General features: G+C 63.4%; 4 protein-coding genes across 4 annotated transcripts in view; 3 read left to right on the top strand and 1 right to left on the bottom strand.

Moving 5' to 3' along the window:
- Nucleotides 1–1,690: 1,690 nt before the first annotated feature.
- On the top strand, nt 1,691–7,768 carry CHLNCDRAFT_145350 (hypothetical protein; the record flags this gene model as incomplete). The annotated part of the gene is made up of 17 exons (XM_005848025.1): nt 1,691–1,773; nt 1,957–2,083; nt 2,714–2,818; nt 2,982–3,057; nt 3,209–3,278; nt 3,407–3,620; nt 3,784–4,120; nt 4,245–4,446; nt 4,694–4,929; nt 5,112–5,176; nt 5,347–5,400; nt 5,573–5,668; nt 5,860–5,946; nt 6,187–6,278; nt 6,392–6,485; nt 6,623–6,708; nt 7,018–7,768. The coding sequence occupies 17 exons, from the start codon at nt 1,691–1,693 to the stop codon at nt 7,766–7,768; spliced, it is 2,775 nt and encodes a 924-aa protein (XP_005848087.1).
- A 1,960-nt stretch (nt 7,769–9,728) lies between these two features.
- Nucleotides 9,729–13,654, top strand: CHLNCDRAFT_145348 (hypothetical protein; the record flags this gene model as incomplete). Its single annotated transcript, XM_005848024.1, has 13 exons — nt 9,729–9,811; nt 9,938–10,055; nt 10,183–10,473; nt 10,574–10,638; nt 10,802–10,869; nt 10,964–11,048; nt 11,129–11,228; nt 11,313–11,436; nt 12,003–12,102; nt 12,397–12,581; nt 12,910–12,970; nt 13,067–13,383; nt 13,644–13,654. The coding sequence occupies 13 exons, from the start codon at nt 9,729–9,731 to the stop codon at nt 13,652–13,654; spliced, it is 1,608 nt and encodes a 535-aa protein (XP_005848086.1).
- A 460-nt stretch (nt 13,655–14,114) lies between these two features.
- Nucleotides 14,115–15,000, bottom strand: CHLNCDRAFT_52055 (hypothetical protein; the record flags this gene model as incomplete). The annotated part of the gene is made up of 3 exons (XM_005847866.1): nt 14,115–14,555; nt 14,647–14,758; nt 14,843–15,000. The coding sequence occupies 3 exons, from the start codon at nt 14,998–15,000 to the stop codon at nt 14,115–14,117; spliced, it is 711 nt and encodes a 236-aa protein (XP_005847928.1).
- Nucleotides 15,001–15,752: 752 nt separating this feature from the next.
- CHLNCDRAFT_22974 (hypothetical protein) overlaps nt 15,753–16,687 on the top strand; it is a gene marked incomplete at both ends in the record, with an annotated part of 1,954 nt that continues 1,019 nt past the window's right edge. The window contains 3 exons of the mRNA XM_005848023.1: nt 15,753–15,941; nt 16,109–16,301; nt 16,454–16,597. Of these exons, the coding sequence (XP_005848085.1) occupies nt 15,753–15,941; nt 16,109–16,301; nt 16,454–16,597 (526 nt within the window). The remainder of the gene's footprint in view (nt 15,942–16,108; nt 16,302–16,453; nt 16,598–16,687) is intronic.

Below are 16,687 nucleotides of genomic sequence, written 5' to 3'. Positions count from 1 at the left end.
ATTGAAGGGAGCTTGTTGTCCTGGTCTACTTGCACGGGATCTTTTTGGCTGTGGCCCGTCTAGAGGCCTGGGGGCCGTGGTCTTGCTAACCACCTTCACCCTAAAGTGGTGGCTCATGTCCTAGAAAGCATATTACGGTTGCTGGGATGCCAACAGAACAAACGGGAGGGAGAATGATGCATGATTGAGGATGATGTCCCCAATGACCCTCCAGGTGGGGGGCCATCATGCCCATCATGGGGCACATCCTTACCGGGAGGCCTACCTGCTCAGCGGCTGCTGGAGAAGGCCTAGGCCGGCCTGCGTTCGGGCAGCGTCCTCGTTGAGCTGTGCAGCAGGCATGCAACGCCCCCATTGAGCACGCACCGCGGCCTTGGGCTGCTGCAATATGATATGGACGGCGGGGGCTTTCTCGGCGCTCGTGTTTATGGTGGCCCTTGCGGTGCCAGGCGCGGTGCCTGGAGTGCAGGGCCAGACGTCAACACAAACCGACCGTAAGAGGCGGGAGCGAACCACGCCCGGCGTTGCCATGCTGATGTCTGTGCTCCCAAGGGCCAATCCGGCTCCGCCTTTGCTCTCAGAGGAGGGAGAGAATGCAGCTGTCCAAGCAGCCGTGGGGCATTCATGTGCTTGGCAGCCGCACCTCGCCGAACCCCAGTGCTTGTGGCGGGACGGCCGCCGCCCCCGCTCGGTTCACCGAGACCACCATCGCTGGCCCTGTTTTCCTGCAGAGATGCGCCTGCTTGCGCAGCGCTATGCCATCACCAACTGGGATGCGTATGCAGCTGCAAACAACATCAGCGGCTGGGTGTCTGACAACAGCGTCCCTGTTTGCCTCTGGACGGGTGTTACGTGCACCCCGGACGGCAGGATACAGTCGTTGTGAGTGGGCTGCCGTGGAGGTCTACCCGAGGGCCTGCATTAAAGGTAAAGGTAAAGGTGGGGAAGAGCCTCCACAAGCTTCACTTCCCGGTTTTAACGTCTAGCTTTAGACCATTATTTGATCTGCCCGACGCGCCAAGTGCAGTACCCCCCACTAGTAGTGAATGGGTCCCGGGGAGGCCTGTGCCGAAGCCTTGGCGATTCTATTAGGCGTTCCCGAAGGAATTGGCTTGGATTGGCGCTGAGCCGGTCAGCTATGCCGCGTTTGTCCTCACAAAGTTTCGACATGGGAGGAATCGAACCTGTGCCCTCTCGGAGGGTTTAGACACTAGCTCCAGCGCCTTCAAAGAAGGCCTTTCTTAGCCGCGGCCTAAAGGTAAAGGTGGGGAAGAGCCTCCACAAGCTTCACTTCCCGGTTTTAACGTCTAGCTTTAGACCATTATTTGATCTGCCCGACGCGCCAAGTGCAGTACCCCCCACTAGTAGTGAATGGGTCCCGGGGAGGCCTGTGCCGAAGCCTTGGCGATTCTATTAGGCGTTCCCGAAGGAATTGGCTTGGATTGGCGCTGAGCCGGTCAGCTATGCCGCGTTTGTCCTCACAAAGTTTCGACATGGGAGGAATCGAACCTGTGCCCTCTCGGAGGGTTTAGACACTAGCTCCAGCGCCTTCAAAGAAGGCCTTTCTTAGCCGCGGCCTTAAGTCTGCATTGCAGCCGCATAAGATGCAGCGCGCAAAACATGGCACATCAAGTGCGGTGCATGTTAGTGGAACCCCTGTGTGACCCAGCTGCTGCTTTGCCTCTCCGCCATGCTGCCATATAGAGCGCTGCAGTGCCCGAGCTGCCCGCTCAAGGCGCTGGGTACGGTGGCTTCCAACCTGTCACAGATTATGTGAGTGGTAGCGGATTGACAGCAAGCTGGCAGTTGCCCCGGACACTGTGCCTCAGCTTGGGCGGGCATTCGTGCAGCGTTGTGCGAATTGACGGCAGACGAGCAAGCGATGTGCACATGGATCCCCGTTGATGCACCACTCCCCTGTTCCTCCTCCACCTCGCCTGTTGTTTGTGCCTGCAGGCCGATGAAGACTCTCAACTTGCAGCAGCAGCAGCTGGGTGGCAACCTGCCGCCAGAGTTTGGCCTGAATGGTTCCTTCCCAAACCTCATCAACCTGCTGCTTCAGCAGAACCAATTCACAGGTGCAGTAAGGGCGGGGGTGGTTGCCTGCTGGGCGGCATGTGCAGCATGCACACCAAGTCAAGCATGCACACCCACTGAGCAAGGGTTTCCTCCCATGCCATGCTGCTGCAGGCACGGTCCCGGCATCTTGGGGTAGCAAGGACTCGTTTCCCAACCTATCGCTGCTCACTCTCTCTGGCAACAACCTGACTGGTCCCCTGCCGGAGCCCCAGCTGTGGCCGCAGCTACATGTATTGTGAGTGGAGGCGAGAGGAGTGGATGGCTGTGTGGGTCAGGGCTGCAAAGGCCACGCAGTTACTCGTGCAGGGGGCGATGCCACTGAGCTGGCACAGCCCGACCAGAGCAGAGGGGGCAGCTTGTTGTTCCCAGAAGCTGGCAAGACCCGCGCCCAGCGGCGTGGCTGGCAGACGACAGCGGCTGAACTTGTATCGCAATGTGCCCCCTCTGCTGCAGCCGCTGCCAGCATAACCAGTTCAGTGGCACAATACCCGGATCATGGGCCCAATCCATGCCGAATGCACAGGTACTGGCTTAGGTAGAGCGAGCCTCTGCCAATGTATTGCTGCCAATGCCCGGTGCTGGGTGTGTGCACACAACTACAGCTACACTGCTGCTGCTGCACCTGCTGCCGCAGATCCTAGCACTGCAGCAGAACAGGCTGCGTGGGCAGCTTCCGCTGGAGTGGGCCCCCGCCACAGCCTTTACCTCGCTGGAGGAGCTGTACCTGCAGAACAACCTGGTGCGCGTTGCATGTACTGCTGGCACTGCATCTTTCCTGTGGCATCGTGGAACGCAAGCTCAAAGCGTGTGGGCTCTCGGCAAGTGCCGTGGCTTGCTCCAGCCCGGCATTGCTGCACGCTCTGTCTCTGACATCCACGCTGCAAGCCCCGTGTGCGTTGCAGCTGGAAGGGCGGCTGCCAAGGGGGGACGCCACTTTCAAGCTCCAGTTCCCCAAGATGCGAATAGTCGACATGTCTTGTGCGTGCCTGGCTGCTGACATCGCTGCTGGGTTTGTCTACGCCCGTGTTGCGACTGGCAGGCTGCTGCTGGGGCTGCCCATTTGTCGGGCACCAGTTCCGAATGTTGCGTGGCATATTGACCCTACTCTTGTGCCCCTCTGCGTGTACAGTCAACAACTTCACAGGCGACATGCCGGCTTCGTGGGGAGAGAACAACACGTCCCCTAACTTAGAGCTGATGTGAGGCCTGGGGGAAAGGGGGTATTTTCCTGTCCTGGCCAGCTGCTGTGCTTCGCGGCAGGTGTATCGGTCAGTTCGGAGGTTCAGAGAGGAGCTGGGTCTGCTTCCTCCCGGCTTCCCGCCTGCAGGTACCTGCGCAACCTGAGCCTGGCTGGCACGCTGCCCCCCATCTGGGGCAACGGCGGCGGCATGGACAAGCTGCGCCAGCTGTGGATTGATGGCAACGACCTGTCCGGTACCATCCCGGCAGAGTGGGCCAGCTTCCCCAGCCTGGAGCAGCTGTACGTGCGGCCGGGCAACCTGAAGCTGTGCGGGCCGCTGCCGCCTGGCATCACATTCCAGGTGGGGCACCTGGCTGGCACACGCACACATCTACGGAACAGGCGCACCAGGGAGCAACACACCCTCCTGTGGAACCTCGTCTGGTGCTGCCTCCCAGCCAGCCAGCCGCACTAGCTGCATGCCAGCTCACCCCCCGCCCCCGCCCCTGCCTCTACTGCTGCAGCTGTGCAGCGCCAATGGCAACAGCGAGTGCAACGAAACCGTGGCGCTGGACGGGCCCACCTGCCCGCCGTGGGTGCCACCGCCGCCGCCGGAGCCCGAGGGCGGCAGCAACACGTCCGCCATCGTGGGCGGCGTGGTGGGCGGCGTGGCCGGCGGCATCCTGCTGGCCGCAGGCGTGGTGCTTGTGCTGCGGTGGAACAAGCGGCGCAAGCAGCGCATGTCGCCGTTCATTGCCGAGGCACAGGGGCCGGTGGCACCCTCCAAGGACGACCTTTCCAAATACTCTCGGGTGCTGGAGTCTGTGGAGGGCGGCGGCGACGCGAAGCATGAGAACAAACGTGAGTGGCAAGCGCCAGAAGTGGGATTGCTGCCGCAGCTGGCTTCCGCTCTGCTGTCGCTACGTGCTCTGTGTTGTGTGCCGCGCTAACACACCGGGTGCCGCCGCACTCATGCCTGCCGCAGTCGCCAGCTGGCCTTCCCGCGTCGCCAGCCGCATGTCAGGCATGTTCGGCAGCCCCAGCCAGCCCATCAGCCAATCCAGCGGGACGCAGCTGTCGCCCCTGCAGTCGGGCAGCGTCGGCAGCGGGGCCGCTCCCGCTGCGGCGGCTGCCGCCGGCGGCCTGGCCACCTCTGGCAAGCTTCCCTCCCGTGACGGCCTGCTGACGTGGGTGTACTGCCCGCCTGCCTGCCTGCCTTGCCTGCCCTGCCTGCCTTGCCTGCTTTCTGACGAGCACAAGCACGATACATGCACTGTGCATCGCCAGCACGCTTCCCAGCGCCACCCGTGCTGGGCAGCCTGCTTATTGCCTATGTTCCCCTTGTTGAGAGCACGGCATCCCACCTCGAGCTACACACTACCATGAATACCAGCTACTCAACCAGCCCAACAATACCCGCCTGCACTTCTGCAGGTATCACAATGACTCGGTGCTTCTTTCCAGCATGGACATGTCAGCAGCGTCTGCCGCCGGGATGCAGGGCCAGCCCTCCGCCTTTGCGTACAACTACACCGGCAACATCAGCAGCATGACCCTTGGCGGCGGCATGACCCCAATCCGCGTCAGCGAGGACGTGCGCGGCTCGGTGGATGCGGCGCTCTGGGGGGTGGGCATCCAGCAGCTGCCAGACTGGGAGATCCAGCCCGAAGGTGCGCGGCAGGGCACGGGAAGTGCTGCGTGCGGCGGTGGTGGCTGGAGCTCGGTTGCATGTGGCAGCCACCATGGGTGTGTGATGGGGAGGAGGGTAATGCACTGCTCCTGCCGCCCCACTAGTTGTCAGCCGAGCGAGGCATTAGCGCTCATCCCCAGCTTTCGTGTCGCGCTGCCGCAGAGATTCAGTACATGAAGCGGGCTGACGGAACGGACTGGGAGCTGGGGTGCGGAGGGTTTGGCAAGGTGCGCATTCCAGAGGTCCTGCAAGAAGCAGCGCAGGCCATCTCCATGCCGCTCGGGTGTCCCTGCATAGGCACCTGTGTTCCCTCATGCACCTCATCCTCCACGCGCGTTCCTGCTATGTCTGACACCTCTCCAACCCCCACCACGCCCTCCCCCCTCCCCACCCACAGGTGTTCAAAGCCATGCGCAACGGAGCGCAGCCGGTGGCAGTCAAAGTGCTGACGGTGGGTGCCGGGCTGGCGGCGCACCTGCCAGCAGGCCGGCGGCCTGGGAAGCTTGGGCCGGGGGCGCTCGCGGGCACCTGCTTGCCTCTCTTCCTGCGGACCCTCGTCCGCTTCCACTCTGTGCTCCTGCCTATGTGAGCCCCTCCAATCTCTCTCCCCATGTTGTGTGCAGTCTGGCCCCGACACGCGCTACATGGCCATGGCCGAGTTCAAGCGTGAGGTTGCCATCCTCAAGTCGTGCCGCGATCCAAATATAGTCGCCTTTTTGGTGAGGCGCCTGAAGGGCCCACGCGCCGCCCGCGGGCTGCGGGCCGCGGCAGTGGCTGGGCCAAGGGCACCAGCCGCGGCAGCACACAGGCAGGGCTGGGGCCGGAACACCACATGCACCTAAAGTCACTTGTTCGTCACCCGTGCCCCGTCTTGCGTGCGCCCGCGCGTGCGTCACTGTATGGCGTGCAGGGCGCGTGCCTGCGGGACGACTGCGCCATGCTGGTCACAGAGTATTGCGAGGGCGGCAACCTGGCGCGCAACATCCTGGCGCACAAGGTCAGCTGGTATCGACGGGGAAGAAAGGTGCGCAGGCCACGGGCCTCCTCTGCTGTTGTCGGTGGTGCATGTTCACATGGGGGACGGCTTGTGTGTGAGTTGAGTTTGTTTGTTGCGTTGGGCCTGGGCTGGGCTGCTGGGTGTGGGCAGGGAGAAATTCTGCTGGGTGCATGTATGTCGCAGCGCCTCACCGCCATGCTGCCTGCTGGCCATCTGCCCGCCCTGCTGCCCTGCCCGCAGATTGCCATCGACATTGCCAAGGGGCTGGTGTTTCTGCACTCTCGCCGTATCGTGCACCTCGACCTCAAGTCGCCCAACATCCTGCTGGCGCGGTGAGGAATACAGCGGCAGCTCAGTTCCATGTGCCATGTTCTCTGGTTGGGCAGCTGTTGTGTCTTACTGTGCTGGGACCTGACAGATGTGCATCTGCGCCTTCATCCTGCAGGGACGGTACGGCCAAGATTGCTGACGTTGGCCTGGCCAAGATCATAGCTCAGGAGTATTCTGCGGTGACGGGCGCTGTGGGCACACTAGCATGGGTGCGTCATTGGAAGTGCAGCACCTTGCCGGCCACCTTTGCCTTTACTTGCGCGAGCAGGCTGCTGGATCCACCTCGCCGGCTTGCCCTTTTGCCCCCACGGCTGACCCGCTACTGCTGCTTCCTCCCTGCGTGCAGTCCTCTCCAGAGATGCTATTGGGCGCCCGGTGCACCGAGAGGTCGGACATCTACTCTTATGGCGAGTATTGCCCAGTGGTGTATGTGTCGGCACGCGTCACTGGCCAGCCCTTCTTGCCCTCCACCTGCACCCTGGCGACGGCATCCCACCCCCATCCCCCTGCCCAATGCCTGCCGCAGGCGTGGTGCTGTGGGAGATTGCAACGGGGCAGACGCCCATCCGGGGCCAGCTGCGGGATGTGCGGTGAGGGCCGGCAGCGCGCATGGGCTCCAAGAGCAGACTGGCAGCTGCAGGCCTTTCGCAGGAGCCCACGATGGAGCAGTCCCCTGCCTGGCGCTGGCTCTGGCCTCGCTCCACCCCGCCCTCCCTGTCCTGGCCTGCCCCGCTGCCGCAGGGTGCCCGAGGAGTGCCCAGAGGAGCTGCGCAAGCTGATGCTCGACTGCCTGGAGCAGAACCCTCGGCGGCGGCCCTCCGCCACGCAGATCATCGACCGGCTGAAGAAGATCCCTGTGTCACCTGAGGAGCACCAGCCGGCGCTGCCACCCGCCACTCTGCGCCCGGAGACGGCAGCAGAGGCGCGGGCGTCAGCGGGACGGAGAAAGAGGGCGGCCGGCGCCAGCGGGGCGCCAACCCCTGCCGCCAGCGCCTCTGCCTCGCCCATCAGCGCCTTTGCGGCGGCGGCGGGCGGGCCGCCAGGCACGCCCATGGCCCGCACCGCCAGCAATGCCAGCGACGCTGGCAGGCAGGCGGGCGCCCCGCAGCCACAGCGCGGCGGCAGCCCAGCGCCGGTAGCTCCCGCACAGGGCACCTTTGCGGGAGCGCCGCTGGCGCCGGCGGGCTCGCTGCCGACACCGTTTGGCGCCGCCGCTCGCAGGCCCAGCAGTGCCACCGAGGGGCAGCTGCCGGCCTGGGGGAGCGAGGAGGACCTCGCAAGCAGCAGCGCAAACCCCACAGAAGACGCCGGGACGGAACCAGAGGGGGCCAGCAGGAGCCTGAGCCTGAGCCGGGATCCAAGCCTGGTGGCCCCACCGGGCCGCACCGCAAGTGGCGCGCTGGCACGGGCGGGGTCCGGCCTGCCGCCCAGGCCCAGCCCCTTTGCTAGCAGCAAGCTTGCGGCGCACACCCCGCCTTCACCTTCTCCCTAGGCCCTGCCCGGCCATTGCCGCCGCAGCTGGCTTCACTGATGCCCCTGGTCCAGCTGTGGTGCTGGTCAGATTCTACCTCCCCAGTTGGTATCATGCCAGCCCGGCCGCACGTTGCCATTTATTTATTTGTCCACTATACCGTGCCCTCATTGTTTTTTGCTGTGGTCAGCCAACGACATGCTGATGCCGCCGAGATCCGACCCCCCTCCTCTTTTCCCTTCTTTTCAAGACCTTTTCCTGCCACGGCCGCCACGGCTGCCGTACCAACATGACATCACTTTGCTGCTGCTTGCTACGTCTCCCCTTTCTTACAACCATTGATTTATTCTTCACCCCTCACCAGTGGGGCTTATTCCCTATTCCTTATGCGCACCCCGCTTGCCATACCCACTGCAATGCAAGGCTCAGTTGAGAAAATGGCCGATGCAGGGTTGGACAGTGGGATGGCAGGCTTTCACAGTTTGTAGGCCGCATTGGGGATGACGGTAAGGATCTCCAGCTCCCCGCCCGGCTGCTGCAGGCCCGCCCAGCTGCCGCTGCTTCCGTGGGCAGCGGCAGTGCCAGGCAGCGGCTCCTCGCCGCCGCCATCGCCCCAGCTGCTTCTGGCCAGCGGGCTGGCGCTGCCGATGCTGCTGCTGGCGGTGGAGCGGCGGGAGGCGGCGGCCTGCACGATGACGTGGCAGTCAGTGGCGGCGCTATCCTCAAGGCTGTCCAGCAGGCACACAGGGTTGCTGCGGCAGCTGTAGGCAAGGTAGAGCGAGGCTGGGGCGGCGGCGGCAGTGCGCTCGGCGGGCTGGCATGCGGAGGCTGCCGGGGCGCCGGCTGTTGCCGCCGACGCGGCGGCACGCCGGCGCTGCAGGTGCTGCTGCTCCAGAGCGGTCCTGAGGCGGGCAAGTGCTGCGACGGTCTCAGAGGAGGAGGGCGCGCTGGGGGGCGGCGGCAGCGGCGAGGGGCCCGCCGCCTCTGCTGCTACTGCAGCAGGCAGGGCTGCCGCGGCACCGGCACCAGGCGGCGAGGAGCTGGCTGGGCCTGCGTCGCTGGCGAAGCTGGGCTCCGATGCGGTTCCATACTCCGCCCCGCCATCCCTGTCTTGGGCCATGGAGGCCAAGGGTATCATTCGGTAGCCCGTGGTGTCGCCTGCACAATGTGCAGAGGAGTAGGACGACGTTTGGGGCAGGGCTGGTGGGGAGCAGAAACTCTTGTCCTCGCCGGCCTGCCGCGTGGGGCCGCTCGGCGGCGGCACCTCCCGCCTTCTCGACTTTGTCGCAGCCGGGCAATGCATAGTCTCACCTGCAGGTTTCAGGCCGAACCAGGCCTTCACGTAGTCGCCAGACAGCTGCTGAGGCAGCAGACTCCCCAGCCGCGGCATGTTGCTGCAGGGCCACCAAGTATGCTTGCGTTGAAAGGCGTTTGGTGGGTCGAGTGGGCGAAATTGAGAGCGTTCAGTTACGGGCCCACGTTACGTTGACCGACGACTGCAACCAGGTGGCGCCGGCGCCAACACAGAATGCAAATTCTGACGAAGCCTGCTCATGTTCGCCGCCCATCAGCAGAGTGTTTTGATGGAGAGGCTTGAGATCAGCGTTCTGCGGGCATGTGCTGTTTAGATGAACCGAGGGGCAAGACTCTGCGGGCGGGACAACTGTATTGCTGGGTTCTGAACGGCAGGAAGCCACACACTGCATGTAGCATAGCGAACTCGGTTTGCTCTCCTTTTCCCGTCCAAACCACTCAATTTTGCTGGTGGAAGCCCATTGAGAGAAGTTGCACAAGTTTGTTGCTCGTGAACCTCCAACTACTGACAACTCGCGGCGCAGCGCAGCCGGCGGGCCGGAGACCCGAATCCAAGAGGAAACCCCGCCGACAGGGGCACTCCGTGCCGGTGGGGGTGCCTCTCCAGCTGCTGCCCGCCTGCCGCCCCAACGTCAACGTCGGCATGGCTGAGTTCACCGGCCCCAGCATGTCCGAGCTGCCTGGCTGGCGCATTGGCATCATATTCATCATCTTCTTCACCGTTGCATTTGCCTGGGATGCGGGCACCGCGTGAGTAAAAAAATGCCCCGGCACCTGCTGCGCCTCTAGGGGCGACGATGGCTCTCCAGGGGCGACGGGTGGCTCTCCCTGACCACCTTTTTCCACGCCCAACCCATCTGCCACAAAACCATGCAGGGCCCTGGAAGGCTGGCTGAAGCGCCACCACAAGCGCGGCCTGCGCCATGTTTTGCAGCGCCTGCAGCGCGAGCTGCTGGTGCTGGGCTTGCTCTCTCTCCTGCTCATCGCATTCGAGGTGGGTGGTGCCGGCAGTTGTGAGGCTGCGCCTGCGACTCTCGCCTCCGGTCCTCGATGGAGTTGAGCATAAATACTCACTGGTTGCGGCCAATGCTCAACTGTGCTGTTCCTGCCCGCACCTGCAGGGGTATCTGTTGAAGATCTGCATACCGTGCGGCACCTCCTGCAGCTGGGACTGCCCTGCACAACAGGGCTCCGATGCAGGCAGCGGCAGCGATGGCGGCCATCGCCGCCAGCTGCTTGCCTCGGCAGCCCTGGATGAGCTATCCTGCAGGCAGGCAGCCGACACGTGTGGCCCTGGCAGCGAGCCCTTCTGGTCGCAGCTGGCCTTGATCCAGGCGCACGTATTCCTCTTCACCATTGCCGCCGTGCACATCTGCTACGCATGCGTCTCAATGCTGCTCTGCCTTTGGAAGGTGAGGTGGGCAGGAGGCACAAGACGCCAGTGGATTGAGGCTGTCTGCTGCGCTGGGCGCAGCACCAAACTTGCATACCCGTGCAATCCCTGCTTCGCAGCTGCGGCGGTGGCATCGCTTCGAGCAGCATGCGCTGCAGCACGAGCTGCGGCCAATGAGCTTGAGGTTGGTGCTGCCCGGTGGCTGCTGCTGCTTCTTTGCACGTGCTGGATGGGGCCACCCCCTAAATGTTTGCTTGGCTGTGAGCCAGTCCCTTGGACAAAGTGATAATGTGGGCTGCACACGCCGCGTTCCAGTTCCACGCACTGCCCATCCCCTGTGCCCGCAGGTCCTTGCCGCGCCCCGGGGACAATGCGCTCACGCATTTTCTGTGGTGCATAGCGTCCATGCTCACAGGTGCCGTCCTCAGGCTGTTCTTCCTCCAGGCACCCTGGGACAATCGTTCCCCTCAGCGTGCATGCGCCATGCCTTTCTCCTGTGTTGGTAGCAGGTGGTGTCAATGCAGAGGTGTACCTGGGCCTGCGGCGCCTGTTTGTGGAGCGGCTCGACGTGGACCCCTCTTTTGACTTCTGGAGGTGAGCCGGCTTTGGGGCAGCGGCCTCGGGTCTGCAGCCACGCCGGGTGACCCTACCTGCTGAGATGCATCCCTGTGCAGCTTTTTGGTGGAAAGTATGGAGGAGGAGTTTAGCCAAGTGGTTGGCGTCAACATCGTTCTCTGGCTGCTGCTGCTAGTCTGGATCATGCTCCCTGGAGCGGTGGGTGGGAGGAATGTGGCAGCGGCTGCTCCCTTGATGGCGTCTTGCAGGTCATCACGTCATTCTCTATCTCTCTGGTTGCAGTCGTACCAAATGATCTGGCTCTCCAGCCTTGCCGTTGCGGCGGTGTTCCTGGTGGGCATCAAGCTGCAGTCCATCATAATCTGCCTGGCCCAGGGCGCATACCAACTGTACGGCAGCCGCTCAGGTATGTTGGAGGCAAATGCAGGACAGAGTGGTTTCTGCCAGGCCATTCCTCTCTCCATTTGCCATCTGCAGTGCACCACCGCTCACCGAGTGTGCTGCAAAGCATGAAGCAGCGCTTGCAGCGCCTGTCTGCATTCTCGACCAGTAGCCAGCCGGATGGCCAGATTGGGGCTGCAAGAACCGGCGGCAGCGGGGCGACCGCGGATGATGGTTGTGATGACGCTGGCAGCTGTGCATGCGAGGACAGCAGCAGTGGAGGCCATGCATGGCAGCAGCAAGAGTGCAGGGCAGAGGTGCGCCAGGCAGAGTCCGTTGCAGCAGCTGAGGCCACAGCTGCTGCTCTGGATGCCAGCAACAGCCTGCCTTCACCACCTGACACGAGCGACGATGAAGACAAGACGGAGCAGGCAGTTGAAGTGGCGCAAGGGCTGATGGGGCGCGGCGCAACTCCACTGCATGCTGCAAATGTGGCAGCAATAGCAGCTAGGTCATCCCACCAGGAAGCTGTGGCCGAGGCAGCACATACCGTCGGCGTTGGGGCCTGGACTGTTGTCCCCGACGCCGCAGCAGATGAGTCTGCCCCCGCTCAGCAGGAGGCACAGAGGCCACAATTGGACGCCTGGCCGCAGGTTCCGCAGCGGGAGAGGCAGCAGCAGCTGGAGCGGCAGTGGGGGCAGCTGTCATTTGACTTGGAAGCGCAGGAGCGGCCGGGCCAGGCAGCCAGGGCAGCGACAGATGCCGCCAGCGGCCCGTTTCCCAGCAGCAGCGTGTTCCGCCGCTGCTGTCCATGGCTGCTGCCGTGGCTGCCATGGCATCGTGCCCAGCAGAAGAAGCGCATGTCCAAAGCGGTCCAGCGGAGCCAGTCGTTTTCTGAAAAGTAAGAATGATGATGTCTCCTGGCTTTGGTTTGCTCGACCAGTCCACCACAGCTTGTTGTTAATTTCTGCCGCTGCCGCTGCAGATACCGTGGGCCCGACGCAGCTTCGCTCTTTTGGTTTGGCAAACCGCGCCTCGTGCTAAGGACTATCCAGCTGGTGTACTTTGAGAACAGTTTGAGCATTGCAGCTGTATTGTTCAGCGTGTGGCAGGGGGTCGACTTTGACTGGTCCCGCTATGGAGGCTGGCCCTTCCTAGTCAGCATGATTGGTGCGTGGTGCCATGCTGCATGGTTGTGAACGCTGCCGCTGCGATGGGCTGCATTGCGTGTCATCTCAGTAGGTGGATGGAGGTAACTGCTCTGTATTCCTGACGCAGGAGTGGAGATGCTGCTGCTGCTGTTCCTCTCCTTGGCGGTGCTCCCGGTGTACGCCCTTTCGACCGCGGCAGGCAGCCACTCGGCAGTTTCAGGCAAGCTGCATGCTGCCGGCCTTTCAGGCCAATTTAAGCATCTTATATATTTTTTCGTTGATTGAAAAATTGAAAAAAAAACGAAGGGCATTGAGCCAACAGCTTGCTCCCGATTGTTTGCCTGCAGTGATTGAGCATGCGCTGAAGAAGAACATCAAGCCCGACATGGCTAGGCAAGTTGGCATGCTGTGCTCTGTGCCTTTTTGCCATTGGCGCCAACCAATGGTAGCCTTGCATCTCACTGCCATCCTGTTGCATTGCATTCCCCTCATGACGCTCTGCAGGGCCTTGCAGCGCATGTCTGCGGAGCCACGTTGGTCGCCCGAGCCCGGGGAGCACGTGCCTGACAGCACCGGCAATGCTGAGCAGCTAGCAGAAGCTGCAGATGCCGGTGTCTATGATGTCTCCACCAGGCCAGCAGGGGCCAGCAGCATGCAGCAGCTGGAGCAGGAGGGGGGCTCGGAGCTGTCCGGGCAGCAGCCAGACCGGGGCAGCAGCCAAGCGGGGGTGGGCCTTGCGGCTTTTGCGGCGGGTGGATCCGCGGCAGTGCTGGACATCTCCGATGCAGATGACGAGCGGCTATCTATCACGAGGCTCATGGGTAAGCGGAGAGGAAGGGATAGGGAAGGGGAGGGAGGCAGGCGCATCATGGTGGCTGACCACATTCTGATGTGGTTGTATGGCAGAACGCTGCCTTCTCTCTGCCAGGTGTCTCATGCAGCAGCTGCTGGTGGGATGCTCTGCAGGCGCGATGTACCAGAGGCAGCTGCAACACAGACTGGAGCGTGCCTCTGGTCGCAGTTTGCCTTCAGTCCGAAGCATGGCTGGCAGCACACACAGCTCGAGCGGACGTGACATCAGAGAGCGGCTAACCAGGAGCAGCTGGGCTGGGCCCCAGGCGGTCACCCCACTGGAGCCTTTGTCAGAGGATGGGGCTGATGGGTCCGCAACTGCCAGCGGTGCTGCGCACCTGTCAGCAGTGGAGACGTGCCCAGCCGCTGTAGGCGCGAGATGGCCTCAGCAGATGCAGCAGCACATGCGGGCGCGTAGCGCAGCCGCAGATGCCCCAGCAGCAGAAGGGCTAGTCGGGGGCTTGGCTGCAAATGCTGTGTCAGCAGACTCGAGATCCCGCCCCACTCTGCAGCACATTCGCGGCCTCTTTGTTTCCGCGGCAGCAACAGAAGCAGGTGCAGGCGGCTAGGGATTCTGCCTCAAGACATGATTGCCCAATACTGCAATGCCTTTCCTTGTGATGTGATGCATGCAGCCTAGCTGATTACAGCACTTTGCGTGCTATGTGCATATTCGAGCAAAAGTTGGCCAGAGAGGCGCTCATGCAGTGCTGCGCTCCGGGCGCTGTCCAGCCAGCGAGGCGCCTGGTGGCACGTAGCAGGCATCGGGGCGATTGCCAGCATGTGCCACGCAGACGTACCGCCACAGTTGCGCATTGTCCTGCCCCAGAGGGATGCCATTGACCACAACCCACGGCACATATCTGTGGGGCGGCGTCAGCGATGCCGTCTCCGCTTCCGCCTCGTGCTCCAGCTCCGCGCCCTGCTCGCCCTCGGCGCAGCCGTGCAGCGCCTGTGCATCCAGCCCTGTCTGCCCTGCGCACTTGTCCACCCAGGCCTCACTCTGCTCGTGTGGCGCCCCCTCCAGGCACTCCACAAATGGCAGCCACATGTCTTGTCCCGGGTGCAGGTGAGTGGCGCAGTTGATGATGCGGTTGAGGCGGCACTCGACGGGGCCGTGCTGGCACATCACCGTGCCATCCTGCGGCAGCGTGACGGAGGCATTTGTTGACCGAGGCTGCCGGGTACAAGATGCATGAATGCAGCGAGGCAGCCCCAGCTCTCAGCGGCACCAGCCTCGCCTCGCCACGGACTGCATTGCCGTAAGCCACATAACGGAATTGAAGGATGGGCCCAAAGCCCTTGTCCATCAGCGGGGAGAGGGTGGATGTGATGAAGTCGGCGCTGCAAACCAGGGCGATGGCAAGTGATGTGGTTAGAGAGCAGTTGGCGGCTGCAGCATCGCCACAGAACAGGTCAGAGACTTACCAGTACGGGCACAGCGCCTCGGCATACAGGGACACGTTGACTGGCGGGGCGCCATTGGTCGAGGGCGCGGCGTGAACTGCTGGCACCCAGCCGCCCACCGCTAGCGCCAGCAGCGTCAAGAGTGCCGCAGCGCTGCAGCGCCGTGCAGGCATCCCCATCGCCTGCTGTGGATGGGCCAGTGTGTGGCAGGATGCAGACAGCGCAGAGAGACTGGCCCCGTGGATCGCTGAAGGTGAGTGTGCACAGGTCCACAAGGTTTCGATGATTGATTTACCTGTGTAACTGGACGGTAGACAATCCAGAGGATCCTCTGAAGAGAGCTCAGCTTTCCGAGGCCGATGTCCACGTCAGAGCAGCCAAAATACAGCCATCGGCTTCGGCAGCCGTGACACTGACGTGCTTGCCAACCCCGGCGCCCGTCGCGCCGATTCGCCACCCCACCCCTGCGGCCACCTCCCAGCACCGCGCAGCGCCAGCCCCGCCACGGGTGCTGGCTGCAATCCGGGGCCTGTGACATCCACAAGTGCAATGCAGCTACACAGGTGCGGCCGTCACCAGTGCAACCCTCAGCCACTGCGCACTATTCCAGCCACCCCGCCAAACAAGCTGCCCGCCACGCCTGCTATGCTGCAGAGCCTCCCTTGCTGCTCCTGCGGGACTGCGGCCCTTCCAGGCAGCATCGCCCGCGGTGCGGTGGCGCCAGCAACGGCGGCACCTCCCCGAGCAGCAGCGGCAACTGTTGGCAGCAGCGGCGCAGAGCTCGCGGTGTCGACGCGGCGCCCTGCTTATCGCAGCCTCTGCAGCAGCCGGCGCCGGGGCGCTGGTGCGTGCCATGCCGCCTGCAGCCAGGCTCGTCATGCAGGTGGCGTCGCTTGGCGCCCTCGTGCCACCTGCATGGTGGTCAGCATGCATGGTCGTCAGCATTTTGAATGCGCCCATCGCCGCCGTGCCGCCGCTGCAGGAGCCGGAGCCGTCTGCGGCCCAGAAGATAGTTGCCTTCAAGGAGGCGTTTTGGAAGTTCCTGCGCCCCCACACTATCCGCGGCACCATCCTGGGCAGCACCGCGGTCACCGCCATCGCAGTGCTGGAAAACACGGCGGTGCGTTGTATTGGTGTGCCTGCAGCTGCAGCACGCTGCTGCTGGCCGCCGCCGGCATGCCTATGCAGTCGCACCACCCGACCCTGCCGCGGGTGCTTTCGCCGCCATGTCGCTCACGTGCCGCACCCTCTGCCCCTGCCCCCGCACCACTCTCCTCCCTGTTGCAGCTGATTGATTGGGCGCTGCTCCCGCGCGCGATGCTGGGCGTGCTGGCCCTGCTGTGCGGCAACGGATACATTGTGGGCATCAACCAGATTTACGACGTGGACATTGACGCCGTCAACAAGCCCTTCCTGCCCGTGGCCGCCGGCGAGCTGTCCCCCGGCACCGCCTGGCTGCTGTGCCTGGCGCTGGCGGCGGGTGCGTGCCCACCCTGCTTGCACTTACCCCTGGCGCTGCGCCAAGGTCGATGTGCGATGCTGCACCAGGGATCCTGCCCTTCACCTCACCCTGCATCTCACCCCCTGCCCACCCTCCCTGCTGCCTGCATTTGCTGCCCCCGTGATGCGCAGGCGGCGTGGCCATCACGGCCACCAACTTTGGCTCTCTCATCACCGCCCTCTACTCCTTTGGCCTATTCCTGGGCACCATCTACTCGGTGCCGCCGCTGCGCCTCAAGCGCTTTGCCGTGGCAGCCTTCATGATCATTGCTACAGGTGAGAAGAGGGCTGAGGTAGCCGGGAGAGACGGGCCGGAACACTGAGCGAGGCACGAGGACTGGGTTTCAGGAGCAAGGGGGGGGGGGG

The sequence above is a fragment of the Chlorella variabilis genome (assembly GCF_000147415.1).
Source record: "Chlorella variabilis unplaced genomic scaffold CHLNCscaffold_9, whole genome shotgun sequence".
NCBI lineage: Eukaryota > Viridiplantae > Chlorophyta > Trebouxiophyceae > Chlorellales > Chlorellaceae > Chlorella > Chlorella variabilis.
Note: the sequence above shows the minus strand (reverse complement) of the source record. Positions and strands in the feature narration are given on the sequence as shown.